The 18,042-nt window shown below is 34.5% G+C and overlaps 1 protein-coding gene across 3 annotated transcripts in view; it reads left to right on the top strand.

The window, feature by feature from the left end:
* The window catches only part of EIF3E (eukaryotic translation initiation factor 3 subunit E), a 104,693-nt gene extending 87,361 nt beyond the window's left edge, over nucleotides 1-17,332 (top strand). For all 3 annotated transcript variants that reach the window (XM_037738714.1, XM_017529005.1, XM_037738713.1), the window contains 6 exons: nucleotides 2,274-2,400; nucleotides 3,201-3,302; nucleotides 4,659-4,768; nucleotides 15,561-15,663; nucleotides 15,942-16,076; nucleotides 17,150-17,332. In XM_037738714.1, the coding sequence (XP_037594642.1) occupies nucleotides 2,274-2,400; nucleotides 3,201-3,302; nucleotides 4,659-4,768; nucleotides 15,561-15,663; nucleotides 15,942-16,076; nucleotides 17,150-17,188 (616 nt within the window). In that variant the 3' untranslated portion in view covers nucleotides 17,189-17,332. The remainder of the gene's footprint in view (nucleotides 1-2,273; nucleotides 2,401-3,200; nucleotides 3,303-4,658; nucleotides 4,769-15,560; nucleotides 15,664-15,941; nucleotides 16,077-17,149) is intronic.
* Nucleotides 17,333-18,042: the final 710 nt, after the last annotated feature.

The raw sequence follows: 18,042 nt of genomic DNA, 5'->3' as shown, positions 1-18,042 counted from the left end.
CAGTTTTTGGGTTTTTTTTTTTGTTTGTTTGTTTGTTTCACTATGTTGCCCAGGCTGGTCTTGAACTCCTGGGCTGAAGCATTTCCCCCACCTCAGCCTCCCAAAGTGTTGGGATTATAGGCGTGAGCCATAGCTCCTGGCCGTTTTTACATTTTCAAGGACTAAATATGTAAAATCTTATTACAGATTACATTATCAGAAAAACATTTGCAATACTTTTTAATGATATAGACCTCTAAATTTTAAATTAATTAAGAAAAATTATTCCTAGTGAAGGAATTCCACTGGCCTCATTAGTAGATCTATAGTTTGGAAATTTGTTTCCCTTCTTTTTACAGAAGTATCTGGAATAATATTTTGAATTTTGTCTCTTGCTCGGAAAGCCAAAAATATTTACTGTCTGGTTCTTTACAAATATTTTACTAGCTTCTGGAATATACTTTAAGAAACAAGGAATGGATTTCCCAAATAAGTAATCCTCCAGTAAAAATAATGAATATATATATGGTGCAATGGTATAAACTTAGGATAAACTAAAAATAAATATGAGTTGAACACTATACAACAAACCTATAGAAATATTTGTGTATAAATTGAGTTTAGATAAATTTATCATGAGTCTCATAAATGCGAACTAAAATTACCTACTTCAGTAGTAGCAATAGCTCACGCCTGTAATCCCAGCACTTTGGGAGGTCGAGGCGGGTGGATCACTTGACTTGGCAGTTCGAGATCAGTCTGGCCAACGTGGTGAAACCCTACCTCTACTAAAAATACAAAAAAGTTAGCCAGGTGAGGTGGTGTGTGCTGGTAGTTCCAGCTACTCAGGAGACTGAGGCAGGAGAATGGCTCGAACCCCGGAAGCAGAGATTTCAGTGAGCTGAGATGTCGCCACTGCACTCCTGCCTGGGAGACAGAGCAAGACTTCATCTCAAAAAAAAAAAATAATAAAAATAAAATAAAATAAAATTACCTACTTTAAAACTGATATTAAGAAAAACAATCATGCTTTCTTGTGTTTGTGCATGATGTCTCTGACAGGAGAAATAATTGTTCTAAATGAGCATTGCACATTTAAAAATTTTTCATTTGAAACTGAGCTTAATTTTTCAGATGATATAACTTGGCCAATGTGTTTTTGATGTCTTTTCCTAGGAATTATTTTGTTTTTGAGTGGACATTCTTTTTATATTTTCCCTCTTTAGAGGGCATTCAAGGTAGGCTGAGTGGGACTATATAGTATTAAGTGTTCGATTCAAGGATCCTGTAAGAGTTTAAGCAATGTTTTATGGGAGTCTATAATATAATAACATATAGATTTATTAATCATTGCCTGGGGGAACTTAGAAGATAAGGTGTTGAAGCTGGACTTTGAAGGATGGCTAGGATTTAGGCTTTTAGGGATATGTGCTTGGGAGACCAATCTGTGAGGAGGGAACTTTAAGAAAAGAAAGAGGGAGCTGTCAGTGGTAATGCGATGGGAGATGGAGCTGGTTGGGTAGTTTGGGGCTTCAGTATTCATTCACCTAAGAGAAATGGAGTTTATTGACAAAACATTCTGAGATTGGTATAGTGTCTGACACCCAGAGGTGCTAAATTAATACTGTTTGGGCAAATAAATAGGGAGCTAATTGAGGAAATTGAGCAGGAGAAACATAGGGTAAACACCTAATTACAGAGGGTGGTCCGAAGCTGATCATCACAACAGCAAGATTTGCTAAGTATTAGCCAAGGCCCTGTTAACGTTTACCTAACATCTTTTTCTTCCTAATTCCTACTGGTACCACTTTATCCAATGCCTTGTAATATTGTAATATTCCTTCTCCCTATTGCTTCCAGTCTTTCATCCCCTGAATTATTTAAGTGCCTGATTTTTTGACTAATATGAGTACTTTGCACATAGATTCTCACACATTTTTTCTAATGGATGAATGAAAGTCATCACTTAGTAGTCTTTTGAAACAGACTGACAGCATGCGTATGAGCCTTCCAAAATCCTTTTTACTCAAAAATAATAATAGGATAATTAGCCTCTTGATTGAGTCTTCCATTTTACTCCATATGAAAGAACTAGTGGCTGGCATTCTCATTTGGATTCCTGAAATTGAATTCTGTTTTTAAATTTCCTTGGAGGAGATGCTCTTATTAGACACTCATTCTTAAGTGTCTACAGTCTTAAGACTAGTGAAATAGTACAATCTAATGGCCTGCTTGAGGGTTTTCTTAACTCACGCTGGGTAAGTTATTAAATAACTTTTATATTTTTTTCTTAGGTATCTTAATGCAATTCAGACAATGTGTCCACACATTCTTCGCTATTTGACTACAGCAGTCATAACAAACAAGGATGTTCGGAAGCGCCGGCAGGTGCTAAAAGATCTAGTTAAAGTTATTCAACAGGTAAAACTAAAATAAACACTGAATGTTTTAAAAAGCACCTAAGGTTTAGGTCTAACCTCTTTTTCTAAAGTAAGAGTTAGTTCTTAAGGTAAAAATGCTTTTAGACATAGGTGGGAAGAATACATGAAGTTCAGAAGAGAGAAGAGCCTCAAATGGGCTTTTGTTGTCCTTAAGTTCAAGATACGCAAGTTGGATGTGGAATGATTATTACTGTCTGCTAGATTAAATATACATTACGCATTTGTGTTTTTCTTATTGCAAAGAGTGAAGAAAATCTGGAACCTGGAGGTGGGGGGGGTCATTACCTGTATCGTTATAGATGGCTGAACTTTGTATACAATACAGTTTCAGTAGACCCCAAGTTGGGCAAAAGGTTCAGGTAGCCATGCTGGTTGATATTTAGTGAGCTTGTCGGCAAAACCCATAGATTGGAAAAATAATTATTTAAGAATGAATTAAATACAAAGAAGTTACTGTCATTCAGTAGGGAATGAATACCCTTACGCTTGGGGAAGATCTTTGCTGTTTATTGACTAAGGGAGACTTTTGGTGGTAGGGGAATTTGAAAGCTTTCAGAATGCTTCTTAGATGAGAATTAGAGAACTTGGTTGGAAAGACATTGTAAGCTTAAGGTGTGGTCTGGAATCAAAATAGGAACAAAATTGCTTTAAGAAGATGCTAGGTAATTTGATTAGAAATTAATGATAAGGAAGCAGAAAACAGGAAGATTGAGAAATTCTGGGGCAATCTGCTAAACAGTGTTGAACCACACCTACCTTGACCTTTACTTATTTTTACAGGAATCTTACACATATAAAGACCCAATTACAGAATTTGTTGAATGCTTATATGTTAACTTTGACTTTGATGGGGCTCAGAAAAAGCTGAGGGAATGTGAATCAGTAAGTATGATTTTTTTACTTACAATTTTATAATCTTAAATTTTTGGATATTTTAAAGTTAATCTTGCAGTATCTTCATTAAAATAATGAAGTGTAATTATAACAAAAATATGTTTGTTAATCTTAAAATGGCCTAAGTGACTTATTAACCCTGACATGACTTAAATGGCTTATGTTTATTAATCGTAAAATAGGAATGTGCTAGGTAATGACTTTTTAAATGTTATTGCCATGTGTTTATCCCTTCTGTGAGGGAAGTTTGTTAAAATATTGGGGGTAACTTAAATTCACAGATATAATTCCACATCTTATCTTGAATGAGTAAATATAATATTTCTTATGTATAAGCAAAGTCACTTTGAATTGCAATATATGGAGTGTTTTTAATTTTGTTTCATAGGTGGGCTTATCTTTAGAATTTTTCACATGATTGTATTTAACATTTGTGATAAACCACTCAATTCTTTGTAGTTACAAGTTTTATAACTGCAGTGCCTCCTGTTGTTTAACAACTGTGGAAGAGTTAGATTATAGTTGTTTTGAATAATTAATTTACAAGTTTTAAGAAACTAAACTAAGAATTTTACCTGCTAAATGTAGTCACAGTTACTAGATTCACAAGTTACTTGTCATCAGCTTCATCCTTTGAACCAAAATTTTAGCACAAAATGGGCAATTTGTTGACAAAGATTTTATTTCTCTAAGAAAAAAAACTGATCATGCAAATGTACATTCCCTGGTGATTTTCAAACATTGGACGGAATAGAAAATTAGAATCCAGATGGTAATTTGTGTTTTTCGTAGTCGTTTCATTATTAAGGTAAACATTGGTGTATATTCATTTTGCTAAATGTCTGAGTTTTGCTGTTGAAAGACCTAGAGAGCACTTGGTTGCTGTTCTTGAAGTTAAAACATTCTCTTTTAATTATACCATCTATGGCATAGGAGCCACCTTTTGCATTCTTTTCCTTTCTGATTTCTAAGTCTACTTAAGGTTACAGAAATACTTAGGGCTTTAGTTCATTTATAACTGTTTTACATAGTTGGAAAAGATTATGTTATCTGCAGAGCATTTATGTAGAATAATGGATAGCACCAAACTTTGTTGTCAGAAGGCTACTTTATTAAGTTATCAGTGGAACAAGAAAACATTAGCAGTTTTTAGGTCTTTATTTTGTGGCATTCTTTTACTACTTATTTAAATCATTAAAGATTTGAAAACAGTATTATAGAAAGTGCTGTGGTATAGAACTCATGATATTAGAATGGAAAAATAAAGCAGACAAAATATTTGATTCAAGTTTCAGGCAATTGCTTGTCAGCATCGTTAATTTTTTGTTGTATTTGTACATATAGGTACTTGTGAATGACTTCTTTTTGGTGGCTTGCCTTGAAGATTTCATTGAAAATGCCCGTCTCTTCATATTTGAGACTTTCTGTCGCATCCACCAGTGTATCAGCATTAAGTAAGAACACCGTGGTTTGATTTGTATTTTCTACTTTAAAATTTCTGGAAATTTCCATTTATTGTGTATTTACACTTAATAATCCAGTTAATTGGATTTTTATTTCCCTTTGCTTTCAGAAGAACAATGAAACAATTTGATAATTTATTTAAAAACCTAACTTTTCTACAGGCTCAGATATTTTTAGCTTGTATGTATATAGCATTTTTCAAAATACTAAGTTGAAGGTAGTATTTGGTTGTCAGTTACCTTCTTGAAGTATAAATACTGTTGTACCTTTACATGAGAAAAATGAAGTAAACATTTCTAAAATGGTTTTCAACAGCAGTTCAAAGAAGGAGATAACCATTACATCGGAAATTCTGTTGAAAGAACACTACATTTGGTAGACCTTTCCATTTAGTTTGTATTATTTAATTACATATTTGAATTCTCATATAGTAAACTATTGCATCTTAATATGTTGTAAGATAGAAAAATTATGGTGAATTTTAGTTGGAATTTCCTCTGTTCTGTGAGAAAATTACTGGGAAAAAATTGTGAAATGTACATAACCTATTAGAAATAAATTGTACACATTAGAGTTTTAAAAGTAGCACCCTGTGGGCACAGAGGAAGTCAAACAGAAATGTTTAAAAACCTACTACTTTAATGTTTGCCTCTGAGGAATAGTGCGTAGAACAAATTCTTTTTCTTTAATGCCATTTGTTTTTGCTTATCCATACTTGACTGACCTAATTTTAATGGGTTGTCCATTGAAGTGGTTCTCCAGAGATAGAAGGATAGCATAATCATGGGATTTTTCCTATGGGAATTGAATCCTTGCCTTCAGTTTTATTAGTACTTTACTATAGCTTGCAGACAGGATTTTTCAAACCTGATTCTCTTATAAATTATGTGAAAATTCCTAATACTAATGTTGGTTGTGAAATAAAGAGATATAGGTACATCATATGTGGGGCTCTGGTGGACAGTGGGTAACTGAATTCTTGGATTGTTGTTTGTTTTTAAGGTTTGTAATTAGAGCTTATAAAAGAGGGATATTAGTATTTTGGTTTCCCTTATGGAATTTTCTCCATTTCTCATTATAATATGGTCATTTAGGAGTTTTTTGGTCCAGAACTGATTTAGCTACGAACGCTGTTGTGGGCCTTGTGAAAGCTGACTCTTTTTTTTTTTTTTTTCATCTTTAGCACCTAACATACTAACTTTGTAGCACCTAATATGCTTTGTTCAGTACAGTGTGAGGATACAATATAAATATTTAAGTAAATTTCTTCTGCTCTTTGTATTAGTGAACTTGCCATTTTTGTCCATAACAATGCTTTTCTGCTTTGGTATTTGCTTCCAAGGTACTATCAGTAAGATTTTTTCTAGCTCTTTTATCTCTGCAACCATGGATTCATTATTTTCTTTCTTGGAATTTAGTTTATTATCTTTTATCAGTGAAATAGATTAAGTATGTGTCCTCCTTACTGAAGAGAGATGTACAGCTCAAAGAAGTTAATAGAGTGGGAATGTTTCTATATACTTTTATGTGGCATTACCTAAGAATTTTTCAATTTTTTTTTTTTTTTGGTGTAGATTTTTATTATTTCCTTGATCACTGTAGTTTTCTGCTAGACAAAAATCTGCAAAACATTTTCAGACTAAAGTCCTAGTGGCTTTCCAGAGTCCGAAAATATATTTTTTCTAGTAGTAGCATTTTCTTTCACTTCAGTTCTTCAATTTTTTTCAATGTTTTATTAAGATGATTAAGAATACATAGATCAATAATGTATGTTTTTCTTTTCTTTCTTTCTTTCTTTTTTTTTTTTGGAGGCATAGTCCTACACTGTTGCCTAGGCTGGAGTACAGTGGTGCAAACTCTGCCTCCCGGGTTCAAGAGATTGTCATGCCTCAGCCTCCCAAGAGGCTGGGATTATAGGCATGTGCCACCATGCCCAGCTAATTTTTGTATTTTTAGTAGAGATGGGGATTCACCATGTTGTCCAGTCTGGTCTCAAACTCCTGGCCTCAAGTGATCCACCAGCCTTGGCATCCCTAAGTGCTGGGATTATAAGCGTAAGCCACTTGTGCCCAGTGTTTTTTCAAATACTGTAGTAGAATTTTCAATCTGAAAGAAATCTTAGGGATCTTCTAATCCAATAACACAGTTACTTTTCAGTAGAATTTTATGTAGTGATGGAAATGTTTTATATCTGAAAATGTATTTATATGTGTTCAGTATGGTATACTTTAAAGGTGGCTCACATTTCAAGATCTTGAAGCATGGCTTCCAAATCTCTGTGTGTGTGGCACCAGGACTTATTTTCAAATGCAGTATCATGTATATGAATATATCTATTTATATATGTATATAAGCCGATCAAAGCAGAGCCCATTCACCTTGCCTGTCCTATAGCTCTGTTCAGCTTTTCTTCTGACTACTAGGACACCTCTTTGGAACACAGTTTGACTAACACTGACTCAGAACAACTGCATTGTTATGTAGCCAGAAAACTTAAGGCTTGAGGACAATAAGGTGCTTAGGTCTTGATAGACCCTGGACTAATAGGTATCTGATATTCATTGGACTGTTCCTCATTATAAATTCCTTCTTTATTTTTTTTTTTTGAGACAGAGTCTTGCTCTGTCATCCAGGTTGGAGTGTGGTGGCGCAATCTCTGCTCACTGCAGTGTCCACCTCCCAGATTTAAGCGATTCTCCTGCCTCAGCCTCCTGGGTAGCTGAAATTACAAGCGTCCACCACCACACCTGGCTATTTTTTATATTTCTTTTGTTAGAGATGGGGTTTTACCATGTTGGCCAGGCTGGTCTCGAACTCCTGACCTCAGTGATCCGCCCGCTTCGGCCTTCCAAAGTGCTGGGATTGTAGTGGTGAGCCACTGCGCCTGGCCTATATATTCTTTTATATTGTGAACAATTTATATTTTTAGAAATGTCAGGTTTAGATTAATTTGTTATTTAGTGTATCAGTTGAGCCAGAGGATAAGGATGAAAACACTAAGTCAATTTAACTCTGTGTTTCAGAATCTCTGTAGAATTTGTTTTACAAACTCCTTGTAGCCACCCTAACCTTTTGAATCAGATTTACTGAGTAGGCTATGCTATGATTTGCAGCCGGGCTGCTGTGCTGTATCTTGAGGGTATTCCGAAGCACGCCAGAATCAAAAACCACTGCATTAGGTCACCAATTTTTTTTTTTTTTTTTAAAGATGGGGTTTCACCATGATGGCCAGGCTGGTCTTCAACTCCTGACTTCAGGTGATCCACCCACCTTGGCCCCCCAAAGTGCTAGGATTATAGGTGTGAGCCACCGCACCCAGCTAGGTCACCAATTTTTAAGGTATGTAATTACAGCCTGCTAAAATGAGTGAAAAAAAATCAGTAATTTAATACCTTTGTTGTAAAATGAATTAAGAAGGTAAGCTTCTTTGTGTTTTTAAAGATGCTTTAATGGGTTAGAAAGACGGTGGCTGGAAATAAAAAGTATTTATGTTGGTACTTGATAAATACAGCTAACATTTTAATTTGGGCTCCAAGGACTTGAAATCTACAATAATGACTAACAAGATCTCAAAATTACCTTTAAACAATACATAGGAAAAAAAGTACTTGTTCTCTGATCCCGAGGTTTTAAACCTAGCTGTACGTTGAAATCATCTGGAGAAGTAAAACAATCAGAATTTAAGCTTAAAAATAATAGATTTCCTGGTTTCATCCCAGACCTTCTGACTCAAAATCTCTGGGATATAGACTTGAGAATCTGAGATTAAACCTCAGGTGGTTCTTTTGCAGTCAGCCTTGGGGAATCATTGCTGTAAATTTGTGATTTTGTAGTACTGACAATACATTAGAATCAAATGGGAAACTCATTGCATACTCAAGTAATAAAAAATACTGGATGACTGAGCCTAACAGTTAAAAAACAAAAACAATCTCTGGGGGGAGACCCCAGTGACTATGTTTTTAAAAAGATCCTCTAAGGGATTTTGATGCAAGATCTGGCTTTTTTTTAAAAAAAAAAAAAAAAAAAAAGCTAAACTGTTTATTTTGAGATGATTTGTATCAGTTTTAAGAAATAATAACGAGACCCCCGCTGTGTTCTTTACTCAGTCTCTCCCATTAGTAACATCTTGCCAAACCATGGTGAGGTATAGCAACCAGGATGTTGATGTTGATACATTCAAGATATAGAACATTTCTATCTCAAGGATCCTTCAAGCTGCTCCTTTATGGTGGTATTCTCTTCCCTGCCATCTTCTCCTTAATTTCTGGCAAACACTCATTTGTTCTCCAATTCTATATTTTTAGTACTTTAAGAATATGCAAAACATTTTCTAAAAATTAGTGTTAGCTTCCTAAACGTTAAATATGTTACATATCATGATTAAGGTATAATTAATTAATAGCAACCTAACTAGTAGTATAGCTCTCCAAAGAAAACATTACAGATGTTAATGAGTGCCCCTTTTGGCCAAACACAGAGCAGAAAGTAGTGAGTACACTTTCAAAGAGCTTAAAATCCAGAAGAAGCGGATATTAAATAAGTAGACAAATATAAAACTACGAATTATTGAAAATATTTGTAATTTTGGGAAATTTCAAAATTTTATATTTGAAATTAAACATTATTTAAAATATGTCCATATCGTTCTCTAGTCACTCTGCTTTGAAGAGCAATGAGAAGAAAATTAGATAGGTTCAGTGAATCCTGATAACTCTCTAAATGGAATATCTTTAAGCCCCAAGCTAGACTTTTTACACTGAATACTAACTGTGGCAAATTATTCCATTCACTCGTTTATTCTGGCTTATTTTTACCTCTAGTTAAAGTTATTTGATGCTTCTATCTTTTGGGGGATAGGGAGAGGGGAAGGATATGTCTCAGCTTTCTTTTCTTCCGCCAAAGGACACATTTCTAATGCTGAAAATAGTATTATAAAACCCATAATTGATTATTAAACAACTCCATTTGTAATTCAGAACATTCTCTGTTAATAGATTTCCTGACTAAATGCCTGTAAGCACATGTGATAATCATAGCTTTATAAAAATGCATTATTAAGAATGTTTTTATATAAGCCTATAGATATGTAGGATAAGTTACAAATCTGTTTACCATAAAGTATGCAACATCCGTCAAAAAAGATTACTGTGGTGGGGTTTAATTTAGTATAGCTGAATAGTTTTATCAGCTATGGTATGTGTCTGAAATTTAAAAGCTGTTGTTCTAAAATAATTCTTGGACCAGTTTTCAATTGTAGATAAAAACAAAGTATGGAAGTAATATTTTGAATGTATATGATAAACATGTTGGAGCATACATTAATGTAATTTCCCAGTGGGGCTTACTTTAAGTTTTGAAGTTATTCTACTTTGCTTATTTTGTTAAGTTACATTTTGGGTCTTAATATTTATTACCTCATAATAATTTATATTTAGAATTACTTACCGATAGTTGGGAGAAATAGAAAGGTGTGTTTCCAGATGGAGATAAACAGTTTAAAAGGCCATTATCATTGCATTTTTGCATTATCAATAAGGTTTAGTTAATTATAAGTTTATAAAGAGATGTTGGGAAGTTCAGTGAGAATTTTCAGTTGTCACATAAGGATTTAGCATTTCTCAGTTTTCTCCTGTTTTCCTTGTCCTATATCCTCCCAATCATACAGTTAAACAGTTTGCACTTAACATTTAATCTTTAATTATTGTCTTTAATTAGAAAAGATTTAGATTACTTTTCTTTGGATGTGCTGAATAGTTGGCCAACAGTCTTCAGTAAAAACTAGACCAGTGGTTCTTATATTCTAATTGTTAAGTCAGCAGTATTTTGAAATAAATTGTGCCATCATATAAAATTTGGAAAGCCAGGTTATGCAAAGAGGTAATTAACAAGACAGGTGAAATATAGGTTCCCCAGATCCTTATTTTTCCAAGTCTTTGTTGAGATAAGAGGGTGAGGGAGGATGGTGGCTAGGGGACGGTTCAGAAAAGGAAGACCATTTAAACGATTATGCAGTGAAAAACTGACAGAAAATCTAGAGTTGAATCGGTTCCCTAAATCAAGACATATATCTGTGTCCATAAATGGGATCTCTGGTATTTTTTACTTCCTGAAATCAAAAAAGTATTTCATTTTGTGCTAGAAGCATGAACATGTTTAATTAAATTGAACTGAGGATGAGTTTTTTTTTTTTTTTTTTGGCTTTGGCTTTTGAAGTAGCCCTTAAGAATTCTGTGCATATCTTATTTAACATATTTGATATTGTGTTTTTTGTGTGTCAGTTGAGTAGGAGAGCTACTTAGGTTAAAGATATTTATAAGGGATTTACAGAACATATTTAAGTATCTACCTTAAGCTGCCTACAGACAAGGTTGAGATTTTTAGTATAATCTAAATAATCTAGAAATCTTGGTGTTCAAAATCTGGATTGAACTAGGTATTTTTCTCAGAAATTCTGCATGTTGTTGGATTTTGCCTTTTAGTTTATTGATAAATTGAATTATATTCAGTAACATGAGGTAAGCATTTTTGTCTTTTTTTTTTTTTAATTGGTTTTTTAGTGTTTTTTCCCCGTAGCCACTAGACCACCAGGGGGACAACTTTTTATCTTTTAAGTTTTGATAGGATATTACACTTTTATTTTAAAAATCTGTACTATTCTGTATAAAATTGCTAGATAGGAACAGAAGTGTAGATTTTGATTATTTCTATTAGTCATTTTTTTGCTTTTTGTTTTTCTTTGCTTTTTGCAGAGACAGAGTCTTGCTTTGTTGCCCAGGCTGGTCTCAAATTCCCTGGCTCAAGCAATACTCCTGCCTTGGCCTCCCAAAGTGCTGGGATTACAGGTCTGTTAAACACTTAGTTTCTTTTACTTTGTGTATTTTCATGTTACTTAAAACAAACTAGACTAGTTCCACATTCTTTAATTCAGAGTGATAATCAATAGCTTAGATAAACTGGGATGCCATAAATAATATACTAGTATTCCTTGGCCCTTATTTCAGGTTTTTCTTTGACTTGATTCACTAAGTAAAGATCAACAAATAAGTGATCAACAAGCAAACAAAGAGATTTGGGAACAGCTTACCTAAGGAAATTTTTTTTTTTTCTTGGAGACAGAGTTTTACTCTTGTCACCCAGGCTAGAGTGCAATGGCATGATCTCGGCTCACCACAACCTCTGCCTCCCCAGTTCAAGCGATTCTCCTGCCTCAGCTCCCCGAGTAGCTGGGATTACAGATATGTGCCACCACGTCCAGCTAATTTTGTATTTTTTAGTAGAGGCAGGGCTTCTGCATGTTGGTCAGGCTGGTCTCAAAGTGCCGACGTCAGGTGATCCACCTGCCTCGGCCTCCCAAAGTGCTGGGATTACAGGCGTGAGCCACTGAGCCTGGCCTGCTTTTTATTTTTTTGGAGACACAGGATCTTGATCTTGTTCTGTCACCCAGGCTGGAGTACAGTGGTATAGTCATAACTGTTTGAGAGCTCAAATGATACACCTTAGTCTCTCGAGTATCTGGGACTATAGGTGCAAGTCACCAAGCCTGTGTGTGTGTGTATGTCTATGCGCACGTGTGCACAGAATCTCACTTTGTTGCTCAGCCTGTGTGTATGTGTGTGTCCATGCACACGTGTACACAGAATCTCACTGTGTTGCTCAGCCTGGTCTCAAACTTCTGACTTCAGCCTTCTAAAGTATTGGGATTATAGGTGTGAGCCACACATCCAGCCTAGAATGGAATTTTCATTCTACTGTCTTAAAAATCTGAGTAAATATCATTTCCTTAGGTAAGCTGTTCCCAAATCTCCAGCTTAGAACTGGTAGACCTTTCTGCATCTCACATAGATAATTCCTTCCACTTTTCCTTTTTTTTTTTTTTTGAGATGGGGTCTCACTTTGTTGTCCATGCTGGAATGCAGTGATGCCATCTCAGCTCACTATAACCTCTGCCCCCCCAAGATCAAGTGACATTTAAGTCAAGACCCCCTTGACTTAAACTCCATAACGGCTGACAACAGAGGATATTTTCTCAACAGCATGTAACACAGTTTATATTTTGTTGAGTGAATGTTAGCAAAGGAAAAGGATTGGTTTGGTTTGGCTGGCGTATTTATGAAAGAGGATAATGGGAACTTGGAAAGTTAAAAGTATTGAAAGGAATTTGGGAATAAACTGGGTGTAATAGTACCCCTTATCCAAGGGGTATGTTCCAAGATCCCCAGAGGATGCTTAAAACCACAGGTAGTACCAAACCTAATACATACTGGGTTTTTCCCTGTGCATACATACCTATGATAAAGTTTAATTTATAATTTGAGCACAGTAAGAGATTAACAACAATAACTAATAATAAATAGAACAATTATAGCAAAATGCCAGCATCACTACTCTTGTAATTTAGGGCCATTATTAAGTAAAATAATGGTTCCTCGAACACAAGCACTGTGATATCAGGACACTTGATCTGTTAGCTGGGATAGCTACTATATAACTGATGGGTGGGTAGTGTATACAGCATGGATATGTTGGACAAAACAATGATTCAAGTCCTGGGTGAGACAGAGTAGGACAGCACAAGCTGTCATCCTACTACCCAGAACAGTGTACAATTTAAAGCTTACCAATTGTTTATTTCTGGAGTTTTCTATTTAATATTTTCAGACTGGGATTGACTGCTGATAACAGAAACCAAGGAAGGTGGAACTACAGATAAGTGGGAACTACAATAGTTGGGTTGTAGAACTAACCTGGTAGCTATGTAAGATAGATTGAAGAGACTCAAGAGGTAAAGAGTTAGAAGACTAAGAAATAGTAATGGAGCCTGAGCTGGGGTAATGACTAGAATAGGAATCAATTAGACAGTAAAAATTTATTGTCTTCTGTGTACAAGGCATCATGCTCTAATTGCTGGACATAATGGCAATGAATGAATGAGGAAGATACCGTACGTGCAGTTTGTTTACATGTATACAGTTTACCTTGGAAGCAGATATTCAATAAAACAATTACAAGTGACTAGAATAGGAATCAGTCAGACAGTAAATATTTATTGTATCCTGGTACGAGGCATCATGCTACTAATTGCTGGACATAATGGCAGTGAATGAGGAGGATATGGTGTGTGCACTTTGTGTACATGTATACAGTCTGCCTTAGAAGCAGATATTCAATAAAACAACTACAGCAAAAATAGGTGCTATGAAAGCACTCAAATGATGTATCACAGATGGGAGAGGTGTCTTAGGAGGCTTATGGAGGGTCTTGTTTTAGCTGAGACTTGAGAGTTTCAATGAAGATAAAAGACAAACACATATATATACATGTGTATATACTACATACTCTTAAATATTATACATGCATATGTAGGTACTCTTCCATCAGCTGAACTGACAACCTACTAAGACTGGTGTGTTTTTAATTCTGGTAAATTAAGCATTGCAATGGCCCTCTTCAACCTGATCATAAAATTGGAAAAATACAAAATGCAGATTGGTTGATATCAAAGAGTATTTTACATCAAGATCTTCATGGTCTGGTCCTTTCCCTCTGCCTCTTTTATCAAATTCAGTGGCCATATAGGCTATATAGTATATAGCTCCAGGGAGTGACCCCACAGTTTATAGCATAAACATACACATTGCCCCTGAGTTTTACTTATGTTTTTCCTGAGATTATACTTATTACTGATGCTCCTTATAGTAGGTTTACTTTTTCAGTAGCTTTTGGGATACATACGGTTTTTGTTACATGGATGAATAATATAATGGTGAATTCTGAGGTTTTAGCTCATAACTTTTAGCTCCCACTTATAAATGAAAACATAAGGTTTTTGGTTTTCCACTCCTGCAATACTTCACTTAGAATAATGGCCTCCAACTCATCCAAGTCACTTCAAAAGACATTATTTTCTTCCTTTTGATGGCTGAGTAGTATTCCATGGTTTATATATACCACATTTACTTTATCCACTTGTTTGTCAGTGGGCACTTAGGTCGGTTTCTAAGTGAATTTTGGATTGTGCTGCTATAAATATGTGTGCAAGTATCTTTTTCATGTCTTCTTTATGCAAAGGTTTACTTTGTATAACCATTGCGTAGTTGTCCCTTAGTCCTTGGGGGACTGGTTCTAGGACCCTCCTGGATGCCAAAATTCATAGATTCTCAAGCGACTTAAATAAAATGGCAAGGTATTTGCATATAACGTATGCATATTATCTCATACTTTTAATCATCTCTAGGTTCTGTTAAAAATGTAAATGCTATGTAAATAGGTGTTATATTGTATTGATTTTTCATTTGTATTATTTTTGCATGGTTATTTTTTATTGTTGGGGTTTTTTTTTTTCCACAAATATTTTTTATCCATGGTTTGTTGAATCTGAGGATGTGGAACCTGTGGATATGGAGGGCTGACTTTTAATATACCCTTATATAGAAGAAACATCATAAAAGCGTTTTAATACCTTAGATCATTACTTGTTGAGCATCTGGTATAAATGTAAAGTACTGTTCTAGAAGCTGGAGGATTTCCGTAAATACAGAATGTAGTATCCTCCCCTCAAGGATTTTACAGTGCAGTTGGTGAAGGGAATAGGTCGTGCATACTACAGGTCAATAGGCAGAAGCATATGAACAAATCAGACAGTAGGGGTCATGGTATGTAAGAGAAGGGTGATCCAGAAATACCAAAAAGTCACTATGCAGAGAGTGAGTCAAGACTGTGTACACAAAACTAAGTTTTGGGGCCCAGTTAATTAACATTGCTGTTTTTACTTTTCATTAGCATGTTGGCGGATAAACTGAACATGACTCCAGAAGAAGCTGAAAGGTGGATTGTAAATTTGATTAGAAATGCAAGACTGGATGCCAAGATTGATTCTAAATTGGTGAGTATTATGTTAGCTATGCTATATACTGTCAGTTCCTGATTTTACTTTTAGGAACTCCTAACTAGGACCCTTTATTACCTCCTTTAATAATTTATTTTGTTTCAATGTAATATAGTTCTTTGAAGGCAACAGCAGCCTCATATTTTTTTCTTGCTTGGTAAATATTGTCATCTCTATACAGTGCATTAAAATATATGCAAAGGTTATGTCATGCTCATTACTTACTGAGAAAGTTATTAACATTGTAGGATCTGTTTCCCTGTGTTTCCTTTTAGGGTCATGTGGTTATGGGTAACAATGCAGTCTCACCCTATCAGCAAGTGATTGAAAAGACCAAAAGCCTTTCTTTTAGAAGCCAGATGTTGGCCATGAATATTGAGAAGAAACTTAATCAGAATAGCAGGTCAGAGGTAAGAACCACACATTTTCTATTCTGTCTGGGATTTAGCAACCATGTAATTGTTACATGAAGTTTGGAAGTCTGTCAATATGAATTGTAGCTGATTTTGTTTTTCTCTTTAAAGGTATGAACATTTTGTTTAAGAAATTACTTAACAGAAATGAATTTTTTCTTAGCTGTATTATATGTATTAAACATGGAAACTGAAAAAGAAATTGTGTTCCAGTTCATTATAACTATTTTTCTTTTGCTTTTACTCTTCCTGTGTGACATCATTAACTCATTTCCTCAGGGTTTTCAACACATCATTTTGATACTGGCAGATGATAACTTACATGTGTAGCTCTCTTTCAAGTGTTCAAAATGTGTATTCTTTCTAAATCTAAAGAAACAGTTATGTAAAAATGTTGATCTTATTATATGTATTAGTCCTGATCTTATACAAATTTCATTATCTTTCATCTGATATTCATATCAAAAATTAATCTCCCATTTTGGTAGAGATCCTGCATGTTAGATATTAAAGAAACTTGAATGGCCTTATAATTTTGGAATCCTAAACTATTTTTAATGTTGTTTAGACATTATGAATATGTGTAACTGGAGAATAGGAAGTCATTAGGAAACAGTTGTGGAATGTGCAGAAACCCCTTTTGATTGAAATTTTAGAACAAATTTTGTCCACAGAATAGTCCTTTAGTTCGAAAGAGAAGGATGCATTGGAATGCGAATTGCATGCTTTAACCAAGTTTGGAATAACTGAGCCTGGAAAATAACTTTCATATGATGTTTTTTTTCCGTATGCTTCAGGATTTATTTGTATTTTTTATTGTTCCAGTATTAATGATACTGTTATTGCTATATATTTTAATTGGCCAAAAACTATGTCAGATAATAATTTTGATAAGTTTGTTTTGTCCTAAGTGGGACATCTGACATCTATCTAGTAATCACAGGAGTTGAGATCTTACAATGGTTTGGCAAGAGTAGTGCTAAAGTAAATGCTTTGTCACTTTCTTCTATGTTAGCTTTTTCCAAAAGTATTTTCTTTTTACCCTGTTGATTTCTTTTTGCATATTTTAGGCTCCTAACTGGGCAACTCAAGATTCTGGATTCTACTGAAGAACCATTAAGAAACAGTGAAAAAACTATAAAGGAAAGATGATATAATAAAATTATTATGTAAAGGGTAACTTACATTTTGGAAACAGCATATTGAGTATAAATTTTGAAGAATTGGAATAAAATTGACTATGATTCATTTTATTTTGCTGTCAGTTTTCTTGCATGTACAAGTTTATGGGTTTTTTTTTGTTTTTTGTTTTTTTACTTTATTTTGGAATAATTATATATTCAGAAGTTTCAAACATAGTACAGAGAAGTCCATGTAGGCTGAACCCAGTATCCCTCAACTTTTTCATTTTATGTTACTATGGTACAGTATCAAAACCAACATTGTATGTGAATCTACACATGTAATAAAATGGTATGTGAATAGCTCCATACCATTTTATTACATGTGTAGATTTATGTACATCACTGCAGCCAAGAGAGAGAACTATCATCATCATGATCTCCCTCATGCTACCCTTTTGTAGCCATACCTACTCCCAACCAGCTCTAACCCTAGGGATCACTAATGTGTTCCTCATCACTATAATTTTGTCATTATGAGAATGTTATATAAATGGAATTACATAATATACAACCATTGAGATTAGATTTTTCATTTATCACAGTGCTCTTGAGAGCCATCCAAGTTGTCATATATATGTATGTACACACATACATTTATATGTATATATACGTATATATACACCCACATATATATATATGCCTCTACACACACACAAAATCAGTAGTTCATTTCTTCTTATTGCCAAATTGTATTCCATGGTATTGATTTACCACATGAAAGATATTTTAGTTGTTTCCAGTTTGAGACCATTTGTTGCTTAATTTCTTAAAGTGGCTCC

Source organism: Cebus imitator, unplaced genomic scaffold (assembly GCF_001604975.1).
Source record: "Cebus imitator isolate Cc_AM_T3 unplaced genomic scaffold, Cebus_imitator-1.0 Scaffold56, whole genome shotgun sequence".
Classification (NCBI taxonomy): domain Eukaryota; kingdom Metazoa; phylum Chordata; class Mammalia; order Primates; family Cebidae; genus Cebus; species Cebus imitator.
The sequence above is the reverse complement of the archived record's forward strand: the minus strand, read 5'-3'. Positions and strand labels throughout refer to the sequence as shown.